The sequence below is a fragment of the Petaurus breviceps genome, unplaced genomic scaffold, assembly GCF_028583685.1.
Source record: "Petaurus breviceps papuanus isolate PSGF00001 unplaced genomic scaffold, PetGlider_PUasm1.0 173, whole genome shotgun sequence".
Classification (NCBI taxonomy): Eukaryota; Metazoa; Chordata; class Mammalia; order Diprotodontia; family Petauridae; genus Petaurus; species Petaurus breviceps.
In genome coordinates this window covers 10,715,101-10,737,549 of record NW_027185759.1, presented here as the reverse complement: position 1 = coordinate 10,737,549, position 22,449 = coordinate 10,715,101, and the positions used below count along the sequence as shown (strand labels likewise).

Sequence of the window (22,449 nt, the reverse complement as noted above, 5' to 3'; positions counted from 1 at the left end):
TTGTAAACACCCATCCTATGTGGCCCCTCTTTCTCATGATCCCCTCTCAGAACTTCCTGCCTAGACCAGAACTCTGACTCCAACTCCAGACATCACACCAGTTTTTCCCTTCCACCCCCAACCAGCAGCAGAGGCCAGGCTGGGCCTTGACACATAGCAGCACTCCTTCTGACAAAAGGCAAATTGGGAGGAATGTAGAGGCCAGGAGGCCATGTGATCCATCCTGGAGCAGATGCCAGGAGATCTGGATCCTAGTTCCAGTCCTGCCTCTAACCCCTAAGTGACCTAGGACAAGTAGCTTCACCACGCTGGGACTCCGTTTCCTCATTTGAAAATTGAGAGGATTTAGACTAATTGGTCTTTGTGGTTCCACGTTTCTCTATGATTTTATTAAAAAAAAATCAGGTAATTTATATCTTTGTTATGCAAGATCCATGACTCCAGAACACTTTTTGCCCATTCTTTGGTTTGCTGTGCCCACTTCACCAGGAATGAAAATTGAAGCTGCCAAGAATGGAGGTCTTTGGCCGTTCTTGGGGTTCTCCAGAACTTTTTAAAAGAAATTTACACAACTTCCTTCAGTTTTGCAAACTGATTTCTCCTCCTCTCCCCCCTTCATATAAGCCAGGATATTTGTCAAGGGAAAGTTAATTAAAACCATATTTCTCTAATTAAATGAGAGGCTGTGCTATGCAAACAGTCAAATTCTTGTTTGAAAGTAAATCTCTCCCGTTTCCAGGGCTACCCTGGGAATTAAATCAGCTAACAATACAGCAACAAGCCCAGGGATGTCAAATTGGGCAAAGCACTCCCCAAACACAAGAACATAGACGGGGCTGCCCCCGTGCCATCAGACACATGTCAGAGCACGCTGGGTATCCTTGCCACACACAGGGGCCAGCAGTAAAGGCACTCACGCAGGACCAGCTCTGGCCAGCTCAATCACACCATGTGTAGGCAAAGAGAAAGAGGGAGCCTGTTCCCTCTTGCCCCCCTCCCCCCAGAGCTGCACTGAGGTCACATAGTCACAGGAGAAACGACAAAGATAATACAGTCAAAGATATTTATAGTTCTCCCTAGGATAGGCAGCATGGTGCAGTGGTAAGAGCCCAGGCCTCAGTTTCCTTTTTGTCAAATAGCAATAGTAATGCCTGTAATATCTATCTACCTCAAAATCCTGGAGTTGGCAGGAACCTCAACAATCATGTAGTCTAACCCACACCTGAACAGGAATCCCCTCTCTAGTAGACCTGGCAAGCAATCAGTCATTCAGGCTTTGTTTGAAGAATTCCAGTGAGATGAGAGGGGGAGGGGTGCTAAGGAGAGGAAGGGATGCCTGGGAGGGGGAGGGGTGCCAGCAGAGAGGGTGCCTTGGAGGGGGAGGGGGGCCGATGGAGGGAAAGGGGTGCAGGAGAGGGGTGAGGTGCTTAGGAGGGGATGGGGTGCCTGGGAGAGGAAAGGATGCCAGAAGAGGGAGTACCTGGAAGGGGGAGGGGTGCCAGCAGAAGGGATGCCTGGCAGGGGGAGGGGTACAAGCAGAGAGGGTGGGGTGCTTAGGAGGGAATGAGGTGCCTGGGAGGGGAAAGGGTACCAGCAGAGGGGGTGCCTGCTGACCTCTTGAGGAGGCCCATTCCACTTTGGACAGCTCTCCTCATTAGTCAGTTTTTCCTGACCTCAAGCCTAAGTTTGCCTTTCTACAACTTCCAGTCATTTTTCTCAGTTCTGCCCCTTGAGGTTAAGCAGAGCAAATCCGATTGCTCTTCATGACTGAGCCTTAATGCCAACCCCCCAAGGCTGCTCTTCTCCCCAGTTCTTTGAGTCCCTACCTGTGGAGCAGATCTCCAGACCTTTCGCCATCTGCTCGCCCTCTTGGGGACATTTTGCTGCCTTGTGGATCCATGGAGCCAGCAGAGACCATAAAGGCCATCATGACCAGCCTATCATTTGACAGATCAGAGAACTGAGGCACAGAGATGTTGACTTGTTCAGAGTCACACATCTAGTAAATGTCTGAGATGGGATTTGAACCCAGACCATCCTGACTCCAAGCCCTAACCACTACAGCTTCTTGCTACTTCTCCAAGTCCAACAAAATCTGTGATGCAGGGAAGTGAATGCAATGCTCCAGAAGTCACGGTGGCCATAATTCTTGCTCTCCTGGCCCTGTACTTTCTGCTCTGCATTCATTCACATGAGACTTTCAGTGTCTTCCTAGATCTCTCACATGGTTCTTTCCCATTGTCTGTTACTATTCCACAGCCAATCCCCAATCAATAGGCACCCACTCTGGTTTCACTTTTTTGCCCCCACAACTAATATTTTGTTATGCATGGGACCACCCTTTCTGTCTTTAAATTCCTTCGAGTATCTCTCCAGTCTATCATCAAAAGGTTTGAAGAGCTTAATTTTGTCGCCATAATTTAAAGTGTTTTACAAAATGGTCAGACCTAATAGCAAATCCCACCAAGAGGATAGTGGTGGTGCTATCTTTCTGTAGCCCAACCATCACTACCACCATCTTTTATCATTTTTATCAATTGGATGGATAGGAAGTGAAACTGCAGAGTTCTTTTAATTAGCATTTCTCTAGGATTCATTATCTGAAGCATTCTTTCCTATGGGTGTTTATGACTTGGCAATTCTTCTGAAAACAGTTTATGTCCTTTGATCATTTTATAAATTGGCCAAACAGCATGGCTTCATATTTTTATTCCCTCATGTATCTTGGCTAACAATCTTTTAACTGAGAAATTCAATATGAAAATGTTTCCCACTTAAGCTTTTCTTATTCTTCTAGTTGCATTAATTTTAATCTTGAAAAAGTATTTCAATTTTATCTTATCGACATTGCTTGTTTTGTCCTTTGTTATAAACTCTATCCCTCATTTGGTTATGAACTCTTCCCCAACTATAATTCTGAAAAGTACCACCTTCTGATCTCTTAACTTTTTTGTGGTAAGACCTTTCAAATTTAAATCATTTATTCGTTTGTAGTTAATTGTGGTGGGTGGTGTAAGAGCTAGTCTAAAGCTATTTCCAGCCAGAATACATTTGAGTTTTCCCAGGAGTCCTTCCCCCAGCAGAGCTTTTTTTTTTAATATAAGTAGTGAGTTCTCTGTGGATCCATACTGATCTCTTTAGACAATTGTCCTTTGAAGGGAGAATCACTCTTCACGGGATCAGGATAGAACGATATAACATTGATAAAGTATTTTGCAAGAACTTAAAAGTGCTAACATGAATTCAACTCTGATCATGCCTTCAGTGGTGATTTTAAAAGATGAATATTTTCTTAGAATAAGAAGTAGCCTTTGCACTTATCCCACTTCCTGGCTTTCTTGGAATGCAGTGTTGCCCAGCAGAGCTAGACCATTGTGGAAGAACTGAAGGTTTCTCAACAGGAACTTGGCCTCCTTAGGACTCAGTTTCCTTGTGTGTGAATGGAGGAGATTGAAATAGATCTTTCAGGTCCCTTCAAGGTCTCGGCATCTATGACATGCTATGATTGACTCCCCTTTTCTACCCTTCGTGGTAATATTGGCAGTGGGGAGTACCTAGGGGAGGGGGGATTCGGGAATGGCTGTTTCTCACCTCAGAGTAAGTCAGAGGAGGGGAGGCATTGATTTTGTGTGATTGGAGATGGAAAGGGCAAGGGGGTTAAGCAATTCACAGAGCCTGTACTCTTAGATGCAAGGCAGAAGCTCCTAGTATCTCACTAGCTACCTGGCTTTGGGGATATGGTCAGGACACTTTATTTGAGTTTTAGTTTACTCTCCTATGTAAAATGAGGACAATAATCACTTGAGAACCTGCTTCCCAGTTATCCCAATCCTGGAGTAAGTGAGACAGTGTGCCTAAAGTGCTTTATGTGTAATGGACACCGAGATCAAACAGGACAGCTAAGCCAATTATAATTTGATAGGAGTGTTTATTAACTGGCTGGGACTGCCTCTCAGACCGAAAGACAGCATCGAGCTTTCTGTTAGACATAATTTTATAGACAATGTGATTGCTGGCAACAGAACATGTTTCTAAGGGGTACAATGTCTTTAGTATTGTGTCTACTGAAGCAAAACATTCCCAGTATTATTCTTATTAAGGCAAATCATTCCCAGTATTATTTGGGTTCAAGCAAAACATTCTCAGTATTATTCTATTAAGACAAATCATTAATATTATTTCTACTGAAGCAAAGTGAAGCCATAGTCCCTTAACAAAGCTTTGAATACAAACATAAACAGACCTGAATCCGTGGGAATCTGTGGCATGTTTTAGCAACACAGGTGAAACATTTCTTTACTATTGGATCCTATTAGGTGGTTTTCAAGGAACCCAGTAGGGGTCCCCTCTAACAGGTTTAAGGGGGCTCTAGTGTATAATTTCTGGTGGGCACTTCATATGAACCTTGTAACTATGTAGCCTTTGTAAACTATGTAACCGTCAGCTATACTTGCCCCCAAAATCCCAACCGCTTGAAGATCAGGGAACAGAACCCTGAATGTGGTGGGTTTGAATCTAAGCTTTACTTGCTGTCACCCGCAGGTATCAGCTGTGACCCTGGGCAAGTCATGCCCCTCTTGTACAAGGAAAGAGACATACTAGATAGATGACCTTCGAGACCCCTTCCAGCGCCAGAGCTCTGATAGGATGGGTGACTTTGACCAAGTCATTTCATTCCCTGAATCTCAGTTTCCCCATCTTTAACATGGAGAGCTGAATAAAATGCCTTCTCAGGTTCCTTCTAGCCCTAGGTCTACCCTCCTAAGACCTGGAATATGCCTGGAGCCTTTTCAAATACACATCATTATGGACTTAAGGCATCTCAGACTCAGAACTAGAATGGACCTGGGAGACCATCTGGTCCAGCCCCCTCACTTTACAAATAAGGAAAGTGAGGCCCAGGAGGAAAACAATGCCCCAGGTCATCCAGCAATAAGGGGAGGTAGGATTTGAACTCTGGTCCTAGCACTCCAAATTAAGTCTGTGTTTTGCTTTACCAATCTACCTACTTCTTTTCATTCATTTGCTTTATAGGCTTGACTGACTGGTTAATTGAGGCTGGTCATAGGCCTCAAGAAGGACACTATGCAGAAAGTCTTAAAGTAGGGGGTCCTGGTACTATTGCTATTCAAATTCTCTATTTCCCTCCTTAGATTCATGTGGTCTTCACATATTCTAATGGATAAGTTAATGCCTGAATTAGGATAAGATTTAAACCTACGAGAGATCTTTGTGATAGCAAAGAAATGAGTAATCAGGGAAGCTGGGGTTCCATGATGGGGGTAACTCCCCTAAACTACCCAAAAGTGCCAGGGCATTTCTGTCAGTGGTGGGAGTTAGTACAGTGAATTAAAATTTCTACCCAAATACTGAGAAGCAGGCCCTAAGCCTGGCACTCCGTGTTTGTGAAACAGATGAAGGAAATATGGGAGGCTCACCTGGCTCAGGTGCATCTCCCCTCTTGGTTCCTCTTGGTTCTTCTTGCCCCCTTCGGGACTCAGCTGAAAGAGGCCTTTCCCCAGTTCTCTGGCTGCTGGTACCTCCTCCTTCAGATCACCCCTCGTCTTCTCTGGGTATGTCTTGTAGACACCTCCTTATGGAGGTGCACCCAGCTAGAATGTATTCCCTCTTCCAGCACAATCACTAACATATGGTCGATGCTCACAGATGCTTTTTGGCTGACTAACTTTGGGGCCTATCCATTTCTCCCATCACATTGTGAGCTCGTTCTGCTTTATCTCAGAGGGCAGACCCAGGGGTAAGGGGTTGAAGCTCCCAGGACCACAGGTCAAAGATCTAGGACTGGAAGGGACCTCAGAGGCTATCAGGGCATTTTGGAGACAAGGAGACCAAAGCCTTGGGGAAGCGCTTGCCCTTGGTGATAAAGCTGGAGGCATCAGGGGTGAGATTCTAACCCAGGCCCTAGACTTGTTCTACTGTCCCACACTAGCTCCCACAGAGTGGAGAGGCAGACTGATGCTTCAGGAAGCAGCATGAATTCTCTCTCCCCAAATGTCTTTAGGCACAAGCTGGATGACAGCTTGCCAAGTAAGTTGTAAGGATTCCTGGCCAGGTGTGTGTTGGCCTAAAGGCTCCCAAGGTCCCTTCCAGTCCTTTGATTCTGTGAACATGAGTTCATCCCTACTTGGCCTCAGCAGGAGCCTGGGCCCAGTTCCTTCCAGCTTGAGGGTCTTGTCATGCCCTATAACATCTCCTCTGTCTCTTTGTCATTGCTTCTGGGCGCCATGTTTTCCCTTCAATGGCCTCTGCTTCCCGTGCACCTCCAGGCACAGGAGACAGGAGCCAGAGTCTGCCAGCAGAGCCTGGGTCAGGAAGGAAAGATATCCAAGAGTGAGGGGAGGGCTGGGTAGCCCCTGCCAGGAGCCCAGGTCCCATGCAGGACGCCTCATGCAGTGACCCTCTTTACCTCACAGGAGAAGGTCAGCAGAATGAAGGCCAAAGAGGCCAAACTGGACTCAGAAAAATGGAAACTCAAGGAGGCCCTGGAGGCCTCCGAGTGCCGGGCCGCCAAGCTGGAGCTGGGCCACCAGGCCACCCAAGAGCACCTTCAGCGGGCCCAGAGGAGTCTGAGCACCCGGGACGTAGAGGTCCAGGCCTATCGGGAGCAGGTGCAGGGGCTTAGGGCCCAGCTGGAGGAGAGCACGGCCAGACTGGCCTCCCGGCAGCAGGAGCTCGACCATCTGAGCCACGAGCTGGCAAGGAGCGAGGAAGCAGAGGGGCACCTCAAGGAGCGAGTGCAGAGCCTCACCCAGGCCCTGGCAGATGCTACCAGCGGCTCCTGCAGCCTCCAGGAGGACGTGACCCAGCTCCGCCAGGTGCTGGCAGCTGCCGAAGGCGACAGGCGGCTGCTGCAGGTGAGGGACCATCTCGTGATTGGTCAGGGCACAGCACAGGGCACCCAGGCTGAGGCTGCCTGCTGCGTCAGCCAATCGTGAGCATTCACTAAGTGTCCACAATGTGCCAAACATTGTACTGGGTCCTGGGGACACAGAGGAAAACAAAAACCGCACATCCTGCCTTCGAGATGCTTCTACTTCTACCAACAGGTAGAGAGAAGACACAGAGGAGATAGAAGGTGGCCTTGGTGAGGGGGAGGGGAGGCACCAGAAGATGGGGGGGGGGGCCGGGGCGGCCAGGAAAGCCTTCCTGCCACAAATGGGGCTGGGACTGAGTTCTCAAGGCAGCTGGGATCCCAGGCCAGCAGGGGAGAGGAGGTGGGGGGCAGGGACAGGAGGTGGGTACCACGGCTCCTTTGTGAGTCAGGGTAGACCTGTGCTGCTGCTAACACAGAAGGACAGACTGGGGAGCACAGTTGCTGTTGAGGCACCCTCAGGTTCTTAAAGACCGCATTCTGCCTGCATTGTGAGTGATTTGGGGGCTCATTGAGACACACTGGGTTCAGATTACAATACTGTATTTCCAGTGCTACCCTCATTTCATGGAGTTTCTCATGACCCAATAGGTCTGGGTCTCTTGTCTCAGGGTTCTCTACCACTCAGGAACCCTGGGACGCTGAATGTTTGGCACCTACAAGGATACAGAGACTGACTCCCTACTTCCCAGCAAGCAATTCATAGTATTCTAGGATTTTATTAAAAATAACTAGGTAGTAGAGTGATTAAAGTGCCAGCCCTGGAGTCAGGAGGACCTGAGTTCAGATCCGACCTCAGATGCAACACAAAAAAACTAGCCATGTAACCTTGGGCAAGTTACTTAACCCCAACTACCCTCCAAAAGGCAAAGATAAAATAAAATAAAATAAATAAAATAACTAGGTATCAGGCCCAAAGATACATGCAAATCCCTGCTCACTGACAGTCCTGACCAAGGACAAGGGCTCCCTGGTCCAGAATGACTCTCCACCCTCTGCTTCTTGAAGAGGGAGGGTAAGCACAAGTTGGGAATCTCTCCATGGATCCCTCTTGTTCCCCAGGCCATTCTATATAGCTGTGTTAGGACTTCTTCCATCACATTACCTACCAGTATTTTAACGCCATCTCCTTAAAGCAAGATGGAGGCAAAGAAAAACCTCCCCAAATATCTCTCTTCTGCTGCTGCCACTGCTCACTTTCTGCAGGCCCATTGGCCTGTTACCTTTCTTTTCCCTTTATGACAGTCTGGTTCCAGATCCCAACCCTACCCATTGCTCCTTAGTTCATATCTCTTAGGGCGACACTTTATTTTCCATAGTTACGCATGTGGGGAGAAAAAGGGCAGGAGAGCTGTCCCCATACCTCCTGCTCTAACCTCACTGCTCCCTAACCCAAATTCCCCAGTTTTCCTCAATACTCAGCTCAAATCCAACCTTCTACAGGTCTTTCCCACCCCTCCTCCCCCACCCATGCCCCACTGCCAGCCTATTCCCTCTAAAACAGCTTCCAATTACACTCACTGCCTATGTCTTGTACGTACATAGTTGTACGTGTCTTCCACTTCTAACATAAGAACCTTAAAGGCAGGGTTTTTGGCCTGTCTTAGTATCCCCAGAACTTACTGTGTACCAACCTGGTCCACAGAAAGTGCTTAATAGATGCTTACTGACTGACCAAGAAAATGCCTTGGCTACATTCCCTAAATTAGCTAAATATGTTGCCAATATGTACACAAGACCTTCAATGCAGCTTAACTTAACAAGCGTTAATTAAGAGCCTACTGTATGCCTGGCCCTGTACTGGACCCTGGGAATCTAAAGACAAAAATGAAACCACTCCTGCCTTCAAGGACTGCTGAGAGGAGGGGTGCACATGTGTCTGAAGAAGCACAGAAAAAGAATGAAGGAAATATATTCAGAGTAACGGGGAAGGAGATGAGGACAACATTGGGGGTGTGAAAGTACTTGTCTATACAGATAGGGCCCTTGAGCTCTGCTCTGCCGGTGTCCAGGGCTTCTCCAAGGTGGTGGCAAGTAGGGAGCACAGTCCAGATCCGGAGGACCACCCAGAGGCTGAAGGGGGAAGGTCAGGTACAGACAGCTACAGTAAAGCCACTGCCTGAAGCAAAGGGAGTGAAACAGTATGGAAGGGGGTCTCCAAGCAGCCCCAGTCTTTGTTTTCCTGAACCAGACAGGCACAAAGGCTTGCAAAGGAGCTAAAGGCAGTCATCTGGGTAATGTGCTCTTAACTCATCTGGGACCCAGAACTTTAGAAGCACAATCCCAGAGTCTCAGAATAAATCCCCAAATTATAATCTCCAAACCCCAGGATATCATGCTCCCAGGCTCTCAGCATCTTAGAATGAGAATCACTGAGCTATGCAGATGCATGGTCCCCAAATCAGAATCCCAGGACCACAGAAGCAAAAGAATCCAAGGTATTTCAGAATCCCCAGGTCTTTTTTTCTTTTTTTTTTTTTTGCTTTTTTGGAGGGCAATTGGGGTTAAGTGACCTGCCCAAAGGCACACGGCTAGTAAGTGTGTCAAGTGTCTGAGGCCGGATCTGAACTCAGGTCCTCCTGATTCCAGGGCCAATGCTCTATTCACTGCACCAGAATCCCCAAGTCTAAAAGTCAAGTGACATCACATCTCCAAATGTCACTGTCAGAATCATCCCTGATTCTATCTCTGAATCAGAATCCCAGGATCCAGATTCCAAGCATCACAAAACCTTGGGAATAAAGACTGCCAGAATTCTCCAACAGGATTCCAGAATCAGGGACAAAATCTCAGAATCAGTTGCAAAATCTCAGAATTATCCCAGAATCTCCAAATCAAAGAACATCAACATTCTAGAATTTTCAAATCACAAGAGCCCACAAATGGAGTGGGAGGGTCAGGAGATCTCAGACTCCCAAAGTGTTAGGACTCCGAATACCAAACTCTCAGAAACAGAGACTTCAGAAACATGGCTCACATGCCTGCCATAAGAGGAGATGTGAAGAATCCCAGGATTGCCAAAGCATGGTACCTCCCAATGGGAGCATTACAGAACCTCAGAATTCGAATCACAAAGTTAGACTCTCAGAATCAGAGATTTCCTGAATCACTGAGTCTCAGAAGTGAAAAGCACCCCAGAGGCCATCTAATTTAACTCACGACTGACCTGTACACCTGCTGAACCGCCACCCAGTCCCACTTGAAGGTCTCCAGCAATAAGCATTTCATAAGATCCTAAAACAGCCAATTTCACTTGGGATAGCTCCGGCTGTTGGGAAGTTTCTCCCTTTTATTAATCCCAAATCAGCCTCTCTGTAACTTCTTTCTAGTTCTCTAAAGCCACACAACAGAAAATCCAATGCCAGACCTTTACATTTTTTCTCTGCGTCTTTTTCTTCTCTAGGCTAATACTACAATTAATCAATGCCTCACAGCTGATTGGAGCTAGGGCTGAGGCTGGGGGTGAGAAGCGCAATCTCCAATCCTCCTCCCATTACCAAACATTCGCCCCCAACTAGAGTCATCTGAAAAGTGAGAAGATTCTAGTCTTTGAGAGAATTGTTTGATTTGGAGGGAAGAGGAAAATGGACAGATCTGAGTGGGCTGTAGATGGATGGGGTGAGTGCAGTCTGACAGGTGTTAGGTACCTGGACCCCAGGAAAGTTAGACGAGGGCATTAAAAAGCCGAGTGGAAGGGCCACGAAAGACACTTCTTGCCTCTTTTTTCGCAGAATCATAGAATGGGATCAGCTAATTTTGTCAGTGGGCGTGACATGTGTGTACACGTATGGCAGATGTGGGCATGTATGTATTGTATGTGCATCTCACAGGATGGGCAGACTGTATCAATGAGGAGATGCGGAGCCAAGGCACACATTTATGTACATTTGGGGCTTGGACTCCCATGCCAGTCAGCCGCCCATCCAGAACTCCAAGAGCCGCTTATGGCCGTGAGGTTACAGGACGAGCAGCTAGTATGTATGTGAGGCATTGTCTGAAAGCCAGTGCAGCCCAGGGCAGAGTGTAGTGAACTGAAAGCCAGGAACGTCTGTATTCGAATCCTGCCTCAGCTACCTGGAAAAGGCACTCCCACTTTTTAACCCTCGATCAGAAGCCATCTCATCCAGTCCCTCCCCCTCCTATTGGAGGGGGGAAACTGAGGTTCAGGGAGGGGACCCAGGAACCAATAGTGAGAGGTGAGACCGGAGCCGCTCCTCTCCGAGGCCGGCGCTATTTCTTACCTTGGCTCTGAATGTAACTTGTCTTTATGATGTATCCGAGACAAGCCTTGAACCCAAGTGTTCTGGCTCCAAGGCCAGCCGTGTCACTTTGCTTCTCAAGGGACCTATTTTCTAGATGAGATAACCTGGACCTCAAAAAGTCACACGACCCATTGGAGCTCCCAATAGTCAGCAAATGTCATTGCGAGCCAAGGACTCCCTCGGCCAGGGAATAGTTCGTTCCATCGCACCCCCTCTGCCTTCCCTATTAAGAGGGAGACAAATAAAGGCGAGCTGCGATCCCACACTCTCGGCAAGCAACGTTTGCTGCCTTCAGCAGAAAGCCCAGAGCACCTGGTGTTACTTAGTTGAGGACAGAGAATGGTGTGGATTGACTTAATTGCCCTCCAGGGTATGAAAGATTATACATGCCAGGTTTGTGTGAGCAGACCCCGTGCCAAAGTCGTGACCTCAGTTTTCCCCAAATCAAGCAGCTTCCCCCTTCAGACTAGTCTGATCCAACTTCTCCAAATCACTTCATCTCTTCATTAAATCTTGGTGCCCTGCCCTCCCCCACTCCCAGCCTTCTAACCCTACTCTGCCTCAAGCGGAAGAAGAAGAGGAGGAGGGGAAGGGGAGGAAGGAGGAGGGGGGCGGGGAGGAAGAGGCCAAAGAGAAACGGCTGGAGAGAGGGACACTGAGCACCCACCTCACGCTGCCACCAGTGGCCTCCCTCCCCCTCTGTCTTATCTTGGGAGTTAGCGGGGAAGGTGAGTACCCCAGCTCCTGGCCAACTCCCATCTCTCCTGCTTCTTTTTCATTGCCTGCCACGCAGCAGGAGCTTAATGGATTCTTTTCGTGCATGGTATCGTCTTCTCTAGAATGAAAGCTCCCTGAAGACAGCAGCTTTCTTCCCAGGGCTTAGTGAAGATCTCAGCCCATAGCAAGCACTTCATACTCGCTTTTCACTCAGTCAGGCACTCATTAGCCAGGGCTCCCAGACCAATGCCTCCCAGGGCAGTTGTGAGGAGCAAATGAGAAAACTCGTGGAAAGTACTTTGCAAGACTCGAGGCACGGTAGGAATGCAAGCTAATGTTGTTAATTATTATTATTCAACATATAAAATATATAGAAAAATAGTTACTGGGAAAGGATGACATAAAGAGGAAATAATATTTGATCATAAAATCACTAGACAATATTGGGGACAAATAGCCAGATTTTTTTACTCATAGTGGCACATGATCCAGAAAGTTTGGATGCCCTGTTATTAGTGTCCAGAAATATAAGAAATGCTTTTGTACACACAGCAATACTTCCCAGGATTGTTATGAGGATCAAATAAGATCAAGTGTGGAAGCTGCTTTGCAAATCTGAAAGCATCATACACATACACACATATCTACATAATCAATCATCTCATCAATAAGCATTGACTTAGCTCCTACTGTGTACCAAGCACTGTGCTTGGAGCTGGGGATGCAATGTCCTCAGGGACCTTTCACCTAGGGTCTCCAATTAGAACTAGAAGACCACCAGCCAGAGCCACAGGTCTCTATTCATATTTCAAATCTTGATATTAAAGAGGATGCCCCAAATGGCAACATCAGTCCATTCTGCCTAAATGTACACAGGTGCCCATGATCCCTGTGTCTCCCCCATGCATAACACAAAACCTATTCTGAAGAGCCATTCAGTCTTAATTAGACTATGTTTCCAGCCCAGTCCGTGGTTTCCTCAATTTGGATGAATCATCACGTTATAAAATTTAATGAGCTGAGCTTTGACTTGCCTGCATTTTTCTGTCTCCCCTCCCCCCCAGGGCATTGGGATAACCCAAAGTTCAGCATTAAGATTCCAGTATATTGGGCATCAATATTTAGAAGTTATTATTCCATTGCTTTTTATATTAAATTTTATTTTCTTTTCAAATGAAGCTTCATTTTCTCTACCTCCCACCTCCCCACTCTCACCCCCATTGAGAAAACAAGAAAAACAAAGCCCTCATTACAATCATATCTATAATCAAGCAAAACCAATCCCCACATTAGCCATGTCCAAAAAAATATGTCTCAATCTGCCTCTGAGTCCATCATTCTTTATCAGTGGGTGGGTGGTATGTTCCATCACAAGTCCTCTGGAATTGTGATTGATAATTGTGTTTATCAGAGTTCCCAAGTTTTCAAAGTTGTTTATCTTTACAATATTGGTGTCATTGTAGAAATTGTCTTCCTGGTTCTGCTCACTTCATTCTGCATCAGTTCATACAACTCTTCCCAGGTTTCTCTGACACCATCCTCTTCATTATTTTGTCATTTCTATAGACATTCATCTTGTGCCAAGGAATCTTGCATAGGATCATAGCTTCTGAAGTGGATAGGACTTTTGTGGAACAGAGCCCAACCCCCTCATTTTTTAAAAGACCAGACTGTGAGGTCGAAGAGGGCACCATATACCCAGCACTTACCACAGTGCTTGGCACATTGAAGATGCCTGAAAAATATTTGTCAACTTGGCTCCTTAACTACTAAATTCCTGAGACAGGCTTGGAGCTGGACTCTGAGCTAGCTTTCTATTCACCAAGCCACCTGCTTAGTGACCCCCAGGACAGCTGAGGTCTGAGGGTGAAGGGAAATTACCATCTCCGTGCCCTCTATCTTCCCATGTTCCCAAGAACCAGATTTGTTATAAGCTGAAGTACAATTACGGCATTTACATTGATTTCCTCCATAGGAACATCTGGACTCTGCCCGCCAAGCTCTGTGTGACAGCAAGAGACACAGCCATAGCCTGGCAGAAAGAGGGAAGCGCCTGGAGAACCAGCTGGCCCAGCTGGAGATGAGGTGCCAGGACCTGGAAGGGCAGCTGGAGCATCTGCAGAAGGTAAGGAGGGAGAAGGACAAGGAAGATGTGACTGAAGGGAACCAACACAGGAAAGGGGCCTGGGGTAGAGGAAAAGCAACGAAACAGGCAGAAGGAGAGAAAAGGAGAGAAAAGGGGAAAAGAGACCCTGCTTCTCCCTCTGAGCATCATGGGAGCTGTGCTTATCCTCTGTTAAACTTCATCACGCCTCCCATGCCCATTGAAATCCTTTGTGTTCTGACCATCAGCTGTGGCACTGGCTGTCCCTCCCAGCCTTGTGTAATCTGCGGATGTGATGAGCATGCCAGCCCTCCTTTCCTCCAAGACACTGACAGAAATAGTAAATAGTATGGGATCCCTGAGGCACTCCAAAGGAGACCTCCACAAACCATTCATTTTGGTTACATCATTTCCCAAAGATCTTAGACATACAGACACAGGGTATAAATCTGAATGCCCAAAGAATGCTTATCTGAATCAGGAATCACAGCTATGGGGGCAATATTCATTTTTGTTGAATGTGCTGCTGAACTCTATGATATGGCATGCTTGAGTATCACAGAACACCATTATCTCAGAAGAACCTGAATGGCCTGTGGCCCCGGGGGCAGCAGGGCACAGTGGGTAGAAAGGGGCTACAAGGTATTACATGTGAAAGTCTGTGTGTGGTAAGTGGCAAAAAAACAAAAAACCATCAAGGCCACCAATCCCAGGAGAAGAAGTTGGGTGTTGTCATGTTTTGTTGTAGAGGAAAGGATATTGAACCCAGAATCAGAAGATCTAGGTTCAAGTCCAACCTTTGCTACTGAGTGTAACTTTAAGTAAGTCAGTCACCTTCCCTGAGACATGAGATTCGGGCACTGCCTTCAGTGGCCCCTTGGATCACTTCCCACTCTAACCAAATGATCCAATGACAGAGACGTGGCAGGTGGACTGTGCAGGAGCCCACAACAAGTTACAAAACCTAGAAGAAGAGCTCTAGAACATTCGTTGGAACCCATGGGCAGAGGCTTTGATGTAACAAATATGGGGGTGAATGTAAAGTCAGGAAGACTGAGTTTTATTCCTGCCTCAGATATGTCTTTGCTGTGAGACGCTGAGCAAATAATCTAACCTCTTTATGCCTCGGTTTCCCAATCTGTAATATGAGGGAACCTGGACTTGTTGGCATCAAAGATCCTTTTCAGCCCTAAAACTGATCCTATAACTTGTATACAGTTAGATCAATGAACGCTACTATAAGTGCTGCTACTGCAAGCATGACAACTTTGCCCAGTGACTAATGAGTTAATACACTATCAGCCAGGCCTGGAATCAGGAAGATCTGGGTTCAAATCCAGCCTCAGATAATTACTAGCTGTGTGACCCTGGGCTGAACCCTGAACCACTGAGCCCTGTTTGCCTCAGTTTCCTCATCTATAAAATGAACTGGAGAAGGAAAGAGCAAACTCCTCCAGTATCTCTGCCAAGAGAATGCCAAATGGGGCCACAGAAAGTTAGACAGGACTGAAAATAACTCAGCAACAACGACAAAATATACATATATGTATGTATGTATACACGTATATACATACGCACATATACATATGGGTTTATAGATACAGATAATCAGAGACATCCCTTCGTAGGATTGGGGAGATCTTCCAGGCATGAGTCATGGGAGGTCATAAGCAGGAATCCCAAGGATGAAGCCCACCATTCATTTCTTAAGTGCCCACTATGGGCCAGAGATTGTGCTAAGCATTGGGGAGTATAGGAAAGACAAAAACAGTCCCTTTCATCAGAGAGCTCCCAGCCAATGGTGAACACAACATGTGAGCAGCTGGGCATGCTATAGATCCTGCAGAGACAGAATAAAATGAAGATATTCTCAGGGAATCAGGGAAGACTAGGCTAAGTCTCTTGCAAAGGTGAGAATTCCGCTGGAACTTGCAGGGAGCCAGGGAAGCCAGGAAGTAGAGATGAAGGAGGGAGCTCCAGGCTGGGGAGAGCCAGAGAGGATGTCAGAGTTGGAGATGGACAGTCTTGTTCAAGGGAAAGCCAAGAGGCTGGTGTCCCTGGATTGCAGAGGGGTACTAAGGTATGAGAAGCTAGCAAAGCAACCAGGGGCCAGGTTTCTGAAGAGTCCAGGTGTGCAAAGCCTGGGGATCCTGGGAGGCAATGTGGTTCAGTGGCTGAGAGAATACTGGATGTGAAATCCGGAAGAAATGAGTTTAACTCCTACCTTAGAACCTTAGTAACTGTGTAACTTGGGCAAGTCATTTTAAGTTTTTGTGCCTCCATTTCCTCATCTATAAAATGGGGACAATTGCAAATGTACCCCACAAGGTCAAAAAACAACCAACCCAAAATCCCTACAACTTTCCTAAGATCATAGATTTGGAGCTGAAAGAATCTTATAGACCATCCAATTCAACCACTGCATTTTACAGAAAACTGAGGCCCAAAAGAATATTATTGATATCATCATCAACGGCAACAAGCATTTATTAGGCACCTACTATGTGCCAGCCTCTGTACTAAGTGCTGGGAAAAAAAGAAGGTGAAGGTGACTTGTCCATGGTCCCCCAGGAGAGGCTGGAGGGGATGGGTCCTTCCTTCCAAGAGGGTCTGTGCTGGAATTTCTCTCTTCTCTGTCCCAGATTGTGCACAGACAGAGACAAAGCAAGGAAGAGGCCATAGCCTCAGCCCAGAAGTTCCAGAGGGAGAATCACGCCCTGCAGGAGAAAATCTCCACCCTGCAGAGAGCTCTGAGTCATCTGGAGAGAGAGCACAAGGAAATGGAGCGATCTGCTGTCCAGCTGGAGAAGGACAACTATGCTCTGAAGAGAACCCTCTGTAAGGTATCGAGGAAAGCAGAGACAGGAAGGCTCCTATGAGACAAGATCTAGGTGGGAACTCATGCAATTCTGTGGCCCAACCTGCCAAGGAGCATAGGTCAGAGCCACGGTAGGGTGGCCTCAGTGCAGTGTGGCCATCCTGACCCGCGGGACTCTAGCAGCTCTTATCTCATGGGACTGAAGTTTACAACCTCCTTGGGAAGGAGGCATTGTCCCCACTTTACAAATGAGGAAACTAAGGGTCAGAGAAGCCAGATTTTCTGGCTCCTGATCTGTCCTTTCTCTTTAGAGGAAAAGGCATCATAGTGTGGGGCTGTAGAAAAAGTACTTGTCTTGGAGTCAGGAAGACCGGAATTACAATTCTGCCTGCTCCCTCCAGCTGTATAGTTCTGGGCAAACCATCTGACCTCAGTTTCCTCAGCTGTCAAGTGCAGATAACACCTGCAGCACCTACCTCACAGGGTTGTTGTGAGGTTCACCTAAGATACTGTCTGTCAAATGTACTATAAAATCTGTCTTTGCAATTCAGCCTTCCATGAAGATATCTTACTTCAGCACCTTCTTGTGAGTGAGGTTTCTGAAGGAGGCCATGGTGGGTGTTCAGATATTTGGGTAGGATCTGGGATTTCAATAGCTCTGTGTTGGGGCAGCCACAAAAATTCATCTGATCTGAGCATCAGTGAGAAGGATCATGGGGTTATCACCTTCTAACAAGAAGAAACGTCAGTGAATGATCTCACCTTACAGAGGACAAAGCAAAAGGCCAGGGAGGAATTTAGGTAGTTACACAAGTGGTAATGTCCCAGGTGGAATTCCTGCCTCCAGGACTAAGGATATGTAAGTCCCTCTCCCCTGGTCAGATGCCAGCTGGAGTATTGTGTCCATTTCTGGGCAGTAGAGTTTATAAATGACTCCCATAGGCTGGGGAGTGTCCAGAGAAAGGCAACCAGCTTAGCAAAGGACCTTGAGCCCAGGGCATATTAAGGAACTAGTAACAGCACTTAGCCTGAGAAGACTAGCAGGGGACGGAGTAGCCATAAGTATTTAAAGGGCTGTCTGTCATGTCGGGGAAAGAAAAAGAAAAAAGATTAACTATATTGGGTTGGGCGCCAGAGGGCAGAATCAGGAGTAGTGTGTCTCAAAGAGACAATGTGAAGTTCAATTCAGGGAAGACTCCCTATGCAGTAGCGACGTCCACAAGTGGAATGGTGACCTCTCCTGAGCGGTGTCCAGGCAGAGACAGAAGGGCCCTAGTCAGGGGGAATTCCTTTGGTGTCTGATTGGATTCCATGCCTGCCCAGGTCTCTTCCAGTTCTGAAATACTGTGATTCTGTGGCATTGAATCAACTAATTAGCCCAGAGGGAAGGATACAATCGTTTATTTTCAAGTGTTCCAAGAACTATTAAGGGTTTAGACTGGTATTGCTTAGCCCTGGGGGGCAAAATTATTCACAGTGAGTAGTTTTGATGTAAGGAAAACCTTCCTATCAATCTGTCAATCAAAAAAATATTTGCATGCCTGCTGAGTGTCAGGTCTTGTGCTCAGCACTGGGAATAAAATGGCTCTGGTGGTCCTGACTTCAGGGAGCGTATAGTCTACAGAGGAGGATGAGATGTACCCAAGAATTCGAGGACTTTTCAATATTCCCATCTTAGCAGTCAGTGCATAAACTATTCTCCCAGTTCTTTCTTCTCACTGTATCACTTCACACAAGTCTTCCCGTTCTTCTCTTCATTTCTTATGGCATGGAAACATCCCATGACATTCCTGTCCCACAAGCTGTTCAACCATTCACCAAACAACAAGCTTATCTTTTGTTTCTGGTTTTTTGCTACCACAAGAAAAATACTGCAATGACCACCATGGGACCCCTGGGTCATGGCTCTCCCAGAAATAGGATCATCAGGTCAAAGATTTTCATAGTTTAGTGACTTTTCTCAAATAATTCTTTTACTTATTTTACAAGCTTGTCAGAATAATTTATGTTGTCACTAACGCAGCACTAATGGTGTGTCCTCCCAAAGCCCCCACAACACAGACAGGGCATTTTTTTATCATCTTCGACGATTTTCTGGGTATGAGGTAGCACCTCAGATTTGTTTCCATCAGCATTTCCAGTGTCATTTGTGACTTGGGGCCATTTTTCTTTTTTTTAATTAATTAATTATTTTTAGTTTTCAATATTCACTTCCATAATATTTTGAGTTCTAAATTTTCTCCCTCTCCTTACCCTTTCCCCTCCCCAAGATGAGTAAGCAGATACATACAGAGCCGTGTGGTCCCATGCTGGGCACCATACCATGAAAGATGCAGTGAGGAATACAGCAAAACCCACGACTCTAAGTGTTTATTATCTGGTCAGAGATTACGGTTCATACCCAAATACTAACGCAATCCCTCTGAGGCAAGGGTTCTTAGTGCAGATTCAAGAACTTTGATATGTAATTGGATAACCATATTTCAATATAATTGGCTTCCTTTGTAATCCTATGTATTTTCTTTTGTGCACCAAAAAACACGTATTGAGAAGGGTTATATAGGATTCACCAAACTGTGGTTCGATCAAGGTCTAAGGTCATGACAGTCCAAATGAAGGTCGAGTATCACTGGTGTGCCTTTCAAGAGGTACCAATGAAGTATGATGGGAGACAAGTGGAAGGTGTGATCACATCAGTTATTGATTGACTAACTCTGGGTTCTAAGTGGTCTGAAAAGCCAACATGGAGATGATCAGAGCATTTGCGATTTTAGAGCTAGAGGTCATCAAATTCAATCCCATCTTTTTATAAGTGAGGAAACCAAGATCCAGAGAACTGGTGTGACCTCTTCAGATTCACCTAGATAGCAAGTATCTGAGGTGAGATTCAAAGCCAGGTTTTACTAATTCCCAAATCAAGGACCTTATCCACTCTACCACACTGCCTCTCCAGAAGGAGGAGGAAGAGGGGGGGAGGGCTGGAGCAGAGCCTTGAGGAATAGATAGGACTGGGTGAGATGAAAAAGAGTACAGAGGGCATTGAATGAAGGCTAGAAGCTGACATAACCAAAGGCTCAGAGGAAAGAAAGCTCAAGGTACATTTTGGGGACAGAGGCGTAACTAGGACAGGGTGACTGGGGCTTTGTCCCAGAGCGTTGAATTTAAAGGATATTAACCTTAAAGGCAGTGAAAAAATTAGCACCTAATTACCAAGACTAGTTATCAAAAATAGAACACTATCAGATGGAAACTAGAACAAGCACCTACCCGTTCTCCTGGGTAGGATTAGTCTTATATCAGTGTCCTCAGGGTTCTCTTTCCCTTCTGTCACCACCAAAACCACCCAAGGGCAGATTCATGCCACCTGCTGCAGCTGTGGACTGTGGTATTTTCCTCAGGTGCAAAAACCCTAGCAATGGTTCTTGAGACAATGAGGAGAGATGCTTATGCTTTGGAAGGATGGCGACTAACTAATGGTTTTCTTTGTGTCTCTAGTACCTTCCATAATACTGGGTACCGGTAGCAGCCACTTAAACATCTGTGCCAGTTCAATAGTTACTGAAATAACAATACGTTTACATGGAATTTTAAGATTTACAAAGTACTTTACATACATTATCTGACATCATGCAGGGGAGTAGTTTCAAGCAATCAGCTTGAAAAAACTAGGCTGAGGCCACATTATGGAGGGTCTTGAATATGGGTAGATGTGAACTTCCTCTTATAGGGGAGGGCATGTGTACCCTCAGGAGGCAGGAGAAGTTTGTCAAGTGCAATGGGGAATATTTGGTAAATAACTATACTATCCTGTGGAAATCAATTAATTTCTCTATTGCTTCTGTACAGAGGCGTGGTGAACACTGGAGTTTATTTCCTTTCATACTGAATAGGAAATACAGGGAAAGTTTACTGACATCCAAGGGGTTCAGGGACTGACAAAGGTTGGGCAACTCTACTACAGACACTGGGAAGTCACTATTTTTGAAGAAAGCAGCAACATGACCAGAGCTGGCAGCAGGGAGATGAATCTGGTGAAGGCCAACGGCAAGAAGGATGAAGGGTGGACTGGGGATGATTGTTGCCGGAGTGCACAGCAGAGAGGAGGAGGACTTACCTGTGGTGGTGAGACAGGGACTCTGTGGGATGGTTGTACTGTAGTACACACAGGAGACCATGAGGACCCAGACTATGGTGGCAGAGTAGAGCAGGGTCCTCAGGATGACTGAGGGAGTGGTCATGGCCATGCACAAAAACCATCAGGCAATGAGAGGACCAGATGTGCGCTAGGTGAGCAGAACCATCTAGAAGGGCAAAGTTCATCCTGAAAAGAATCCCCTGACCGGCCAGCTAAGACTGTGCTTCTTGGTGATTATTTTGCCAAATAAAGAAGTCAGGTCGGGTCACTTGTCAAGCACCTCCGGGGTGCTGGGCCCCAGGGACACACAAAAAAGGCAGAGACGGCCCCTGCTCTGTAGGCTCCCACAGTCAAAAGGGAGACAGCTGCATCCAGACCAATGCAGACAGAACCAGCAGGAGAAAAGCTCCTTGTAGGAAGGGGATCTTAGCTGGGATCTGGTGGGAGTCTGAAGCTGAGGGGGGCCTTCAAGCAAGGAGAAACTGCAGCAGAGTTCTGTACAGGCCCACCCTGCCAAGCTTCCCAACATAAAAGGGGATAAAATAATATTTCCGAAGAGCGTTTATGTTGATAAATTGCTTCACATCGATTGTCTCAAACTTCCCAACAAGCCTCTGTAGTAAGCCCCTGCAGGTCTGATTATATCAGTTCCACAGGTGAGGAAACTGAGGCTCAGAGAGGTTAAGGTAATTTGCCTCTAGCTGGGAGTATCAAAGGAGAGACTTAATGCACCACACCTCCCCTGCTGCCTTTTGTGGACTGACGTTTCCTGGTCCCTGCTTCAGCATCTCTCTCCCCACCACCTTGTTGCCCGCCAATATGGCTCACTGGATCATAGTTTTAGAGCTCAAAGGAAATTTGGAGGTCATCTGGTCCAATCCTTTTGGAAACTGAGAGGGCAGGTGACATGCCACAGGTCCCCAAACTGTAAATAGTGGAGTCAGGTCCTCTCACTCAAAGGCTGAGACTCTCGCCTCTAGCATGCCAAGTTCTGATCCAAGAATGGCCTGCTGCATCAATCCAAGGTGGTCCCAGGATCCAGCGATGAGGCAGAAGATGTGGTTCAGATCCTCCCTCTGACACACTGAACCGTTTGATCCTCAGGCAAGTCACTTAAAGTCCCTAAACCCCAGTTCCCTTATGGGTAAAATGAAGGGACTGGGGCAGATGGCCACTAAGTCCCTTTGGCTCCAGATCTGGGATCCTCGGCATTTACTATGGGCCTGCTCTGTGCCTAAGGGGCCCCATGTGCTAGGGCCCTAAGCACTCAGGGAGGGGCTGCTTAGGCCAGCAGCTGAGAGACTGCTCCAGGCTGCTCCTGTCCCACCTGGGTTAGGGATCAAAGTGGTGCTCAGGGATTGGTCTAATTAGTTCCAGGGGGGGAGGAAGTCAAATCCAAGCCAGGTGGCCCAGCTGGCCCCCCCATTAACATGAACCAGCTTCACTTGACCTTGACCCCTCCCTGCCAGGAAGGGTGTGTGTGTGTGTGTGTGTGTGTGTGTGTGTGTGTGTGTGTGTGTG

General features: G+C 46.8%; 1 protein-coding gene across 1 annotated transcript in view; it reads left to right on the top strand.

Moving 5' to 3' along the window:
- The window catches only part of LOC138157598 (rootletin-like), a 91,791-nt gene extending 74,357 nt beyond the window's left edge, over positions 1-17,434 (top strand). Inside the window, exons 23-25 of the mRNA XM_069083221.1 lie at positions 6,435-6,875; positions 13,847-13,996; positions 16,618-17,434. Of these exons, the coding sequence (XP_068939322.1) occupies positions 6,435-6,875; positions 13,847-13,996; positions 16,618-16,854 (828 nt within the window). The 3' untranslated portion in view covers positions 16,855-17,434. The remainder of the gene's footprint in view (positions 1-6,434; positions 6,876-13,846; positions 13,997-16,617) is intronic.
- The last annotated feature ends 5,015 nt before the right edge of the window (positions 17,435-22,449 follow it).